General features: G+C 33.7%; 2 protein-coding genes across 3 annotated transcripts; both read left to right on the top strand.

Moving 5' to 3' along the window:
• The first annotated feature begins 8,316 nt into the window (after positions 1 to 8,316).
• Positions 8,317 to 9,293, top strand: LOC135142644 (protein takeout-like). Its single transcript, XM_064074389.1, has 4 exons — positions 8,317 to 8,423; positions 8,476 to 8,716; positions 8,769 to 8,902; positions 8,955 to 9,293. Exons 1-4 carry the CDS (start codon positions 8,360 to 8,362, stop codon positions 9,251 to 9,253), a joined length of 738 nt encoding a protein of 245 aa, XP_063930459.1. The 5' UTR covers positions 8,317 to 8,359; the 3' UTR covers positions 9,254 to 9,293.
• A 249-nt stretch (positions 9,294 to 9,542) lies between these two features.
• LOC135142604 (protein takeout-like) lies at positions 9,543 to 10,688 on the top strand. 2 transcript variants are annotated; one of them, XM_064074343.1, is made up of 4 exons: positions 9,543 to 9,610; positions 9,658 to 9,898; positions 9,949 to 10,082; positions 10,275 to 10,688. In XM_064074343.1, the coding sequence occupies exons 1-4, from the start codon at positions 9,547 to 9,549 to the stop codon at positions 10,427 to 10,429; spliced, it is 594 nt and encodes a 197-aa protein (XP_063930413.1). In that variant the 5' UTR covers positions 9,543 to 9,546; the 3' UTR covers positions 10,430 to 10,688. The 2 variants fall into 2 exon arrangements, with proteins under 2 accessions (XP_063930413.1, XP_063930412.1); XM_064074342.1 differs by having other exon boundaries at positions 10,131 to 10,688.
• The last annotated feature ends 1,195 nt before the right edge of the window (positions 10,689 to 11,883 follow it).

The following is an 11,883-nucleotide window of genomic DNA, read 5'->3' as shown; positions in this document are numbered from 1 at the left end:
TTTTTTGTCAATTTTTCTGAATCTCTCCAAATATCAGTTTAAATTTTTGCTAAACTCTGTAACAATTACCATTTCAAAGTCCAACACTGACAGACTACAATCGAAACATCAACAAATACCAAGACATTTCGGCTTTATCTTTACAGTAATTAAGACATCCTAGTCCGAACTGGAGACATTCCGTTTATATTGTATATTGAATAGATCATGTCTTAAAAAGCGTACCATGAAGCCAGTTCCCGATGAGAGTACCTAAAGAAAAAACTAAGTGGACAAAATGTTTCAAAAAATAAAGCAAGCTATTCGTTAAATTGTAGATGATAATCGAATTTATTTTCATGTCTAAGTAACAACCGATTCATGTGGACGTTATGTCACAAACTTGTTGACTAGAACTTTGACCAGTGAAAAATGTGACACTTCATGTTTGATTAGCACAAAAGATTTGGAAAAGACAAGTAATAATACCATTACAAGGTTTATTCATGAAGGTTTAACGAACTTTTTTCTTTCGGAAATAGTTTCACTTGAAATAATCATATCAATACCATCAGGTAACATCAGGAGATATTTTTAGGTCCTAAAATTGACGAATTAGGTTATAAAAATCTTACTTTAGGTTAAAACCTGGAGGAAAAAATATTTGATAAACGAAAAAGCATACATCAAAAAAATATGTATTTAAAAAAAAACATTAAACAAGACATTATAGAAACAAACATTTTGTGTAACAAACAAAAAAATTATTAAATAAATAAACGATCTATAGTTACGTCCACTAATTCTAAGTTATCGCAAAAAAATAGTGATCAAATTAAAGCAAGTCGCATTTAATAAAAAATAAAATATTAATTTAGCTATTTAAAATGAGTTACAAAGGCAAACTATATATATATCGTATTTCCCTAAATTTTCGATTGTAAACTTACTCCTTTGATCGCTTACAACACTTTTATTAAGCGTTTATTTTTACCCTACGGGCTTAAAAGATTCTTCATTTTCAGCACTACAATTCTTTCCTAATAAAGAAAAAACCAAATAAATATATTTTTTAAACCAAATAACTTTTTTTTTCCTTTACCTCATCCCCCTTTGCCCCAACGTTACTCTTGACCTCTCCACTTTTTTCATCCATTCCACCCCTCTTCCGTCTTCATTCAATATCTCGGTGACACTCTCCTCTCTTTCTTTGCTCTCCTCACAGTCATGCAGCATGTGCTCTATCGTCTCTCGGCCTTCTCCACACATCCTACACATTCTCTCACCTTCGCTTACCCAAAACTTCGCAATTATTTTATTTTCTTTCGCGCTTTCTCTGTCTAGGTACTTTGGTATTGTTTCTGTTATTATCTTTCTATAGTCTGCATTGTACCTAGATTTACTTAGACTCGCTCTTCTCTCTTGTTTATCTATGTCTCTGTCACGCATACACAACTCTTCCCTCATACTCACCCCCATTTCTCTCTTTCTCTCTATTTCCATCCATGCGTATCCTAGTCTTTCATAATATCCTTCTCGACCCTTGTGATGTTCTTTCCCCGCTTCCTTTTTTTTTCTTCCGGCATTCATACAATATCCTACATTCCTCTCTTTCTTTCAAACTTTCACCATACTTAACAGCTCTTTTCCCAGTGTATACTCTTAATTTCTCTCGTTTACATTCTTCTCATACTATATAGCCTGGCGTCTCTTTCCGTAGCCCTAACATCCACCTCAAATATTTTTCTTGTACCTACTGCTTCCATCTCTGCATATTCCTTCCATCCTCATATGTCCACTCCATACATTAATACACTCTTAACTAAACTATCAAACATTTTCATCCTTCTTCTTACGTCATGTCCAAATATTCTCTCACTTATACTCCACACCATTACCATTATCTGCATTGGTTTGACCCTTCTTTCTCTTATGTGAGGTTTTACCGTGTTAGTTGTTGTAAACTTAAATCCTAAATATTTAAACTCCTCTACTGTGTCTATGATTCGATCTTCCCAACGCCACACTTTTTCCTCCCTTTTTCTCCCTTTTTTCTAAACACCATCATTTTTGTTTTTTCTACATTTACCTCCAGTTTCTTTCTTTTAAAGTATTTTTGCAGATTTTTTTTCATCTCATTCATTCCACGTTCATCCTTCGCCAATATTACCAAATCATCTGCAAATGTCAAACACCATACCTTTTCTCTCTCCACCACAATTCCTCCCGCTTGTACTCCTCTAAACATTTCCTCGATATCGCTTATGTAAGAAGCAAACAGACTGGGACTTAATGGGCATCCCTGTTTCAATCCTTTCGTCGTCCAAAACAATTCACTTTCTATTCCTCCCACTCTCACACTAGTCACTGTCTCTCTATAAATCTCTCTTGCTGCTACAATTAACTTTTCACTCAGTCCTCTTCTTTCCATGCATTTCCACAAACACTCTCTGTCCACCGTATCAAACGCGGCTTTTAGGTCTACAAACAGTGTATATACCCGACCTCCTTCCTTTAGCAACTCTTTTTCTATTAGATGATGCAGGATATATACATTGTGCATAGCCATTCTATCTCTTCTAAATCCCGCTTGACTTCCGGTAATATACTCTTTTCGTTCATCTCTGTCACCAACCTTTCATTTAACACCATTGCGTACAGTTTATATGCCGTATTTAGGAGAGTTATTCCCCGATAATTCTCTACTTTTTCTTTACTACCCTTTTTATGAATTAGGCATATTTGCCCTACTCTCCATTCCCTGGGAAAACCTTTACCCGTCCACACATCATTCATTAACTCGCTCAATCTTTCAATCATCCCATCCGTCCCAAATATCCACACTTCGTTTACCAACCCATCCCTCCCCGGTGCTTTTCTTCTTTTCAGTTTTCCTACTTGTTTTCCTACTTCTTTTACTCGAATCTCAGCCTCCCTTTCTCTACCACCAATCCCGGTTTTACTATCTTGCAGTACAATTCTCTCTTCCTTTCCATTCAACAGTTCCATAAAATGTTTCTTCCACTGTATTATCGGTATGTCTTCACTAATCGTGCTTTTGTTCTTCTGTTCTTTATTTATATACTCCCATGCCTCTTGCTCAGTTCTTATGGCCTTAATTTTTTCTTCTCCTTCTTGCTGAATCTCTTCTTTCTTTTCTTTGCATCGTTTTCTATAATTATTTTTTGCTTGTCAGTACTCTTCTTTTATACCTTTCCCCTTTTTCCACCTTCGTAAATATTTCCTTGCTTTTGTTTTTAAATCTCTGCATCTGTTATCCCACCATCTGTTTCTCTTTCCTAAATTTATCGTTACAATTTCTTTTCTTATGGCTGCTCTTTTAATTTCTCTTTTTAATACTTCCATTTTCTTTTCAGTTGCTTTTTCTTTAAATTCCACTTCCAAATTTTTTTTTATAATGTTCAATTACTTTTTCATTCCATACCCATATCTTCTTCTCTTTTCCTACTTCATTCCTAAAGCATCCGCTCCCTCTACTTATGCCCCTCACTTTTACTTCCAGTGGCATGTGATCGGAGTCCACTCTTTCTCCTATTTTGAATGTTTCTACCTCTTCTTCTGCTAATCCGTTTACTATTACGTAGTCTATTACCGATTTCCCTCTTTTACCTATCCAGGTAAATTCCCCCTCCTCGTCCCTTTCCTTCACCCCATTCAAGACTTCCCAACCTCTTTCTTCAATTAATTCCCATAGCAATTTTCCGTCTTTGTTTTCTACTTTATCTTTCGATTTTCGTGTTTTTTTCCTGTCTTCTTCCCTGCTTTTGTTCCCCATTCTGGCATTAAAGTCTCCTCCTAACAGTAGAAATTCTTCTTCGGACTCTTCAATTTTTTCTTGTATTTCTTGTTTCGTGTTTCTCATTCCTCTATTATATGTTCTGTAGATTCTCCATCTTGTGCGTTTTTCTTTTTTTGCTCCTTGCAATTTCCACTCAAATTCCTTTGCAACACGTCTTTCAGTTTGTTCCAGTTTCTCTCTAGTATCCATGTTTCTCTTAGTCCCACAAAATCAAAATTTTTCACGTAGTCCCAAAATAAATTATCTTTCTTTTTCAAACCCGCAATATTCCAAAAGAGTAATTTTAAACCACGTTTATCTTCCCCATTCTTCTTTTCCATTCCCCTATTGTGTACAAAATCTACATTCTTAAACCTAAAGTCTTTATTTATCCTATCATTACTACCCCTCCCCTTTGTGTTTCTTTCTTCGTTTAGTGCTGACTTGATTTGAGAAATTTTTCTTCCAATTTTCTTTTATTTTCATTCCATGTATACATTTTGTCCCCTGCTTCCAGCTTCTTATATCCCACCCCTGTTGTGTATCCTTTTTTTCTTTCCTCTTTAGCTACCTCTCTAATTCCTTTTTGAATTGTTTGCACTTGTACTGTCCAATCATTAGCAATATATCTTCTCTTTCCTCTCAGTTTATTTTTATTCTTCATCACCTCTTGTTTTTCCTCCCAAAGCGTCTTAACCAGTATTTTATTGCTTTCCTCTTTCCCTATAATTATTGTTTCCAAAACTTTTACTTCTACCTCAATTTCTTTTTTCAAAAATTCCTCTACTACTTTTGCATCTGTTTTTTCCCTTACTTCCATACCCGTAATTATGAACTTGTTTCTTCTTTCTTGCCTCTCTTTTTTTTCACAACTTTTTCTCTAAATTATTGATTCTTTCTTCGAAGCTTCTCTCCTTTTCTTTCCATTCTTCTCTTTCTCTTTCCAGTATTCCATTTATTGTCTGTAATTCTTTTTTTACCCCTCTATTTTCTTCTCTCAGTTGTTTCATTTCTTGAATTAGTTGCTTCATCATTTCCATCAACGGCTCTTGTCCTTGTTTTATATGTTTCCTTTCTTCCATTTTCAATGTTTTTACTGGCTCTGTGCGCGGCGAATCGTCTTCTATCGTGCGGCGCACGCCTCTACCGTTGCTTCCCTCACTTAAAACACTTTTAAATTTTGAAAATGTGCGTTCCACATCACAAGAAGTGATGGGTGCAAAATTAAATATTGAACAACCTACGTTTTCATTTATGTATGTATTGTTGGTAGCATTTCCATTACCGCAAATTACGTTATTCACTGAACATATAAAATCGTATCCTGGATTCTTTTTTATTAGAGAACATAATTTTTGGAACGCCATTTCCCCACCTTTCCTGTTGTGTTTTTTAAAGATGTATACACGTTTTCCACAATTTCCATACTTTGATTTAATCTTAAACCTATAGTTTCTAATTGTTCTATTGCATCAGCAATAATTTTAAAGTAAGTTTTAATGTACAAGAGTTCATTTTTAACGTTTGCTTTATTCAGGAAACCTTGAGCTTTTTTAATCCTTTGTGCATCTGTGGCTTCAAATGACATTACAACGTAAAAATATTCAATATAAGAATGATAGTAAAAAAACATTGTATATTTACTAACTTGTTTTAAAACATCAAAGTGTTCTGCATTAAACAATGCTGCTTGAATCCAAGTGCCCCACCTGGTTAATACAGGTTCAGGTGAGAGAGGTGTATTTGGTAAACTGTTTTTATAAAACTCTATTCTTATTGGTGCTTTTAAAAAGATTTTCTTAACATTGCTAATTATCCCATTGACATCTGGATAATTCAGTCCAATTGTTTCAGACACTAAATGTAACCCATGTGCCATACATGTTAAGTGTGTTATATTTTCATAGAACACCTTCAAATTAGTACCAGTTTTCATCATGTATGAAGCACGATCTGATACAAACCATTTAACTTTTTTGTGTTCAGTTCTTTTTGGCCACAATGAAGCTATAAATTAACAATTAAATAAATTATAATAATTGCAATGCTTATAATTATCAATAGCACACCCAAGGCTTCGTTTATAAATCTCGAGATTTTGTTACTATTAGTTTTATCAAGCTGCTTCAAAGCTAGTAGAAATGGACGGCCAGCTTCTTCAGAAGATAACTTTCCAATTACTAAATGGGCTATGCATCTTCCTAATCTGTCCGTCGTCTCATCGACGCTAATCCATATATCATTATTGCCAATAGAATTTCTAATTTGTTTAATTACCTGTAAATTATAAAATTTATGTTAAAAACTTTTTAAATAAAAATTCTAGTGCTCACCATATCCCAATTTTTTGGTAAATATTTTTTTCTCAGAGTGCTTTCTGAGGTTAAATGCCTTCCTGTATATTTATGCATACAATTTTTAAACTCAGGACAACTAACTTTATTCCATGGAATATTTGCTGCGGTAAATGCCCTACATAAATCGGTGCAAAATTGCGTAAAATCTTTGTCGGAATGAATGTTTAATAAGTCTGTTTACTGGATTTATTCTCGTTCTTTTTATGTGCATCGCCACTGCAGTGTTGTTCAAAGTGTGATTTTTTTTTCGCACTTAAACTAGGAAACAAAAATATGAACATAATTCAAGCTTCAGTATTTTAAATGTTTACTTACAATTTTTCCAGACACTTTGCAGAATAACTCATTGTCTTTGGTTGAAGAAGGAAATTGAAAATTAGTGTCCAAATTATTCCCTAACCATAATTTGATTCTATCTTTCATGGATGATTTTACCTTAGGCATTTTGAGGATTCTTTACTGTATGCACAAAAATCAAAACCGGCCCCAGCACACTCACTAACACGCAGAGACACTCAGTGTCACTAACAAAAAACTTCTAAAATAAAATGCTTTTTCAGAGATTCACCTCCTTCCGGCTATAATCTAAATGAAATGCAGGCCAGCGTTGTCAGTTGGCGACACCAACCCGTACCATTAAACTCAAGGGCGTTGTTTACAACCCATTTTTAAACAATCTGCCAGCCAAAACAATGAATTCACGGAGAATCTCTATTGTGCAAGCACGTCCGCTTCGTTGGTCGTGGAATCCAATTTTAAGTCTTTTAAAATTTACAATTAGGTCGTTTATTTAACACTTTAGGTTTCTAACGGTAAATTAGGCATTTTAGGTAGAGTAATAAATGGGCGTTAAATAAACAGAACTTTTTAAATTCGGATAAATATATAAATTTCGCTGCAATGCCTGAAGTAGATATAAAAAGGCAAAAAACCTAAGATCCGAAGCCTGAGCTGAGGAAACTAGAAATTTATTTCCAGTAGTAACTGATTTAGTCAATAATGATAAAAAAAACTGTTGTTAAATCATTTTATTATTGCATATATTATTGTTGAGTGTATTTTTATGCATATTTTAAAAGTTTTGCTGCATTTTTCCTGGTAATTGGTGAAAATCTTAATTTTAATACAAGTTTAATACAGTTGGTTATTGACAGTATGCAGGTAAATAAGTACCGACCTTCTCTGGTAATGTGGACGGGTTTTTCCAAGACTTCATTTATGGGCACCCTCACTTAGGTGTATTACTGGAATTTTTCACTTAACGGTCTCTAAGCCGAATGTTGTAAATATAGATAGTTCTGAAATAGTATATTAAAGAACAAGTTTCATAAGGCAAATATTAAGGCACGAATTCAAGTTTATAGAACGAGCGGAGAAGCCGCCAGTTATATAAAGGATGAGTGCCGCAATGACCTTATGACCGAGTTATTTATACTATTTTTTCTACCGAGCACGGTTTTTCGCAAAATTTAATCAAAATTTGCTTTTTTTTTAATCTGGGAAATTTTGTCGTTGTTGGTGATGGGGTAGTCTGACAGAGACCACGAAATATTTGAAGTTCGAATTTTCACAACAACTGTAATTCGAATCAATTCGAATTTTTGTAAGTTAAAATTGGTTAAATTGTCTTGTGAAGCGGTTAGTGAAGTCTTTACGCCTCCCGAAATACGGAAAATTTTAATTTGACATTTGCCACTGACATTCACCTGACATTTCTCGCCATGGCTACCAATCGTACCGATCTAAATTACACCGCTTTGACGTCATTTGATTGCTTTAATGCAAAATCTAGAAAAACATATTATAATATAATGTAAATAATAATAAATTTTATGTCGTTGCTCAACACCTGAAAATGCTACCCAAACATATTGATTTTCATGTGGAAAATTTGTTTGATGGCGATGAAGAAATGAGTAATCGCTAAAAGAAACTTTACTGCTTCTTCTTATTTAAATACAATTTTTGGAAACTCTCACCTTCGTAACTTTTCTTTTTCTTTTTATATAAAATATTTCTATCTACATACTTGCAAAAATTAAGCATTAGTTCATTCCTAAGTCTAAAGTCAAATCTAGACAAACAACTCGATGTAAGCAACAATCCTGGGCAAAAAATTACTATACATAAATTGAACTGGTTTAATAATAAATCTTGGTCTCGCGAAAGGTATATAAATATGACGTGAATAAAATTTTTCAAACCATTCTTTAAAAACAAGAAAATGAGATACTTACTAGCAACAATTTGCGCTTCTTTGGTAGCCATCAGCTTCGGGGCAAAATTACGTAAGTAGCTCTTTATTACCGCCAAAATTATTCTTGAATTTTAACAATCTAGCCACTGGTTTTAAAAAATGTAACCTAAAACAAATCTCGTCCCACCAATGTTTGCCGAACGCTATTGAAAGCGCGATAAAGCAGATGAATCGCCCCTCAAAAAAATTGGGCTTAGTGAGTATGGAACCTTTGGTAATACCATTGATGATTATGGACGCTGGTAATCAGTTCGTGACTGCTCAGCATACTTACAAAAATATGAGAGTGTCTGGTTTTAATGAAACTACTTGTTCCAAAGCTGAGTGAGTTATTAGTTTTAGATAATCACGATTATTAACATATATTTTCTGACAGGTTTAATTACACGGAGAAGACGTTAAACCTGGAATGCGTCGTCCCACATTTCCGCATGGACTTCAATTATGAAGGTCGTGGGCAAATTATGATGATATCGGCTTACGGAAACGGAACGGGATGGTTTCTTTTGAGTGAGTTTGATATATTTTTTTAGCTGTAATTTTTATTTGAAAATAATTTTAGGCGATAATCAGCTTGGGCTTACTTTTAAGTTTGGAGAATATGAAAAGAAAGGTAAAACATATTTTAATATCATCCATCAGGAACTGAGGATGCAGCCCAAGGATTTTGACTTTGATCTTCAAAATATGTTTGATGGGGATGAACAATCAGCTGATCGTCTAAAACAAGTATTGAAAGAAAATGCACGAGAATTATACGAAGATGTTAGACCTGGGTATGAGGAAGCTTTCGGAAAAGTGTTTGCTTCCATTTTTGAAAAGATTTTGGGGAGAGTGCCTATTGTAGATATCTTTGGTTAAAAAAATCTGTTAAAAAGTAATAAAAAATACAAAGTTATTATGTTTGTCCCTTTCCACCAATACTAATGAAGGAGACAAACGATGCAGACTGCACGTATTCTAAGACGTAAATTAGTATTTTTTTACAAATACAGATCCAACAAAAATCCTCTTACGTAAAGGTAAACAACAAGATATAATACTATGCAAAATAACTACTTTCATTAGTAATAACTGGTTTATCGATGAATTTTGAACTTGTGCCTATATATAGAGAATATACATTTTTCAGACCATTCTTAAAAGAGAACAAAATGACGTTCCTACTAATAACACTGTACGCTTTTTTGGTAGCTGTTAGTTTTGGCGGCAAATTACGTAAATTATCGCCATTAATACTATTCTGACTAATTTTTAAATTCTAGCTTCTGGTTTTAAAAAATGTAACTTAAAACAAACCTCTTCGCGTCTGTGTTTGCCGAAAGCTATCGAAAGTGCCTTAAGGCAGATGGACCGTCCCATAAAGTCATTGGGTTTAGTAAGTCTAGAACCTTTGGTAATACCATCCTTGACCATAGACGCCGGTTCCCAGTATGTAGCTGCTAAACACACTTATCAAAATCTGAGAGTGTCGGGTTTTAACGAAACCACGTGTTCCAAAGCTGAGTGAGTGATAACTTTTGATAATCACAGCTGTTAACATATGTTTTTGACAGGTTTAACTACAACGAGAAAACTTTAAATCTTGACTGCGTCGTGCCAAATTTCCGAATGGACTTCAACTATGAGATACATGGGCAAATTTTAATGACGTCTGTTTTTGGAAACGGGACGGGATGGATTATTTTCCGTAAGTTTGATATTTTATTTAACTAACCATTAATGAAAATAATTCTAGAGGATAATCACCTTGGGCTTACTTTTAAATTGGGAGAATATGAAAAAAAGGGTAAAACGTATTTCAGTATCCTTCACCAACAACTTAGTATGCAACCACGGGTTATTGATTTTGATGTTAACAATTTGTTTGATGGTGATCAAGAATCAGCCGATCGTGTGAAAAAGATCCTTAAAGAAAATGTTCTGGAAATATATGGTGATCTCAGAGATGGTTATGAAGAAGCTTTTGGAAAAATTTTTGCTTATATTTTTGAAAAGGTGTTGGAGAATGTGCCTGTTTCGGATATCTTCGGTTAAAGATCAATGCCGGTGTGTCTTTTTTTTTTCGAAAAAGGAAACAAGAAATCCGCATTTAAATTGACCAGAATAAGGTTACATCACACAAAATACAAACAAATAATGTAAATCGTTAGCCAGTTTTTTCTCACTCACCTTCAAAAGTTCGGTTAAGATTGTCGTTAAACCGACGCGCGATTGTACCTTCCAGAGATTCCAAAATGTATAGTCTTCCAATAAGGTGCTGTAAATTTTAATTGTCGCCTATTTTTGAGACATTTCGTGCTAAAATGGTAAAACAAAATTTTTGCGTGCCAGATATTAAATTTTTTTTGTTAAGTTTATCTTTAAATGTTTGTAAAAAGGTTTACTGTAAGTTTGATTTTTCAGAAATTGATCGCTCTAAGTTCAAATGGTGGCAGTTTTTGAATCATTTAGTGACAAAACGGCAAACCAAAATTTTTACGTTTTAGAGTTTTTCAAAATTTTTCGAAAAATGGATCAAAAGATTGCAAAAAATATTTGATCAGTTCTATTTTTCAAAAGTTGATCAACCTATGTTTAATTGTCGTGTGTTTTGAAGTAATTTACTGTCAAAACTACTACTTCTCCATCGGACGAATCTCTACTTTTAAGTTTTCTTGACGTTTCATGACCCCTAGAGTACGAAAAAATAGGTCTCCCGTTTCGGTCTGTCTGTTGTCTGTTTTGTCTGTTGTCTCTATCCATTTTTGTTAGGCAAATTATCTCGGACACTATTGGACCGATTCTTCTGCGAAATTATATGCGAAAAATGTGATTTGTGCTTAAACGTGTCTTATAGTAGGAATAATAAAAGCTGTATATAGTTTTTGAATCAAGTATGAACCCGCAGCCAAAAATACACACTGTTTGCAACTGTTTCACCTACAATTTAATTTTGAATCTGCAAAACCGAATGCTTTGAAATCTTGCAGATGTTTTAAACAGATGAGAAGCATAACAAATTTTTATTCAAAATAATATTTACTTCCTCCAAAAAATTTATGGCATCAGCCCAAAATTTTGCCAAATGAATTCTTTTTAAAATATCCAAAATAGGATGAGACTATACTTGTGATTTATCATTCCATTCATATTTTTTAGTTTTGCTTATAGGGAGTGTCTCAAAAAAATTAATCACTGAGTCAATTTATTTTATTGATTGAATCGAGAATTGCAAAACTGAATTTTGAAATATTGCAGACGTTTTGAAGTTACTGTTTGACATGGTACGTTTTTAATCAAAATATATCTGTTTATCAAGCCCAAAAACTTGATGACGTCATCTCAAGATTTTGCCGAATAAATCCTATCTAAAGTGTGCAAATTATCATTGCATTCATATTTTTAGATTTGCTTTTACAGTGACTCAAAAAAATGTATGGATCAGTCAATTCATTTTAGAGAATAACTCAAAAGTTGCAGAAATGACATAATTAATATAATTCATTATG

The sequence above is a fragment of the Zophobas morio genome, unplaced genomic scaffold (assembly GCF_036711695.1).
Source record: "Zophobas morio isolate AGI-343-1 ecotype UQ-CSIRO unplaced genomic scaffold, CSIRO_AGI_Zmor_V1 ptg000049l, whole genome shotgun sequence".
Lineage (NCBI taxonomy): Eukaryota > Metazoa > Arthropoda > Insecta > Coleoptera > Tenebrionidae > Zophobas > Zophobas morio.
Note: the sequence above shows the minus strand (reverse complement) of the source record. Positions and strands in the feature narration are given on the sequence as shown.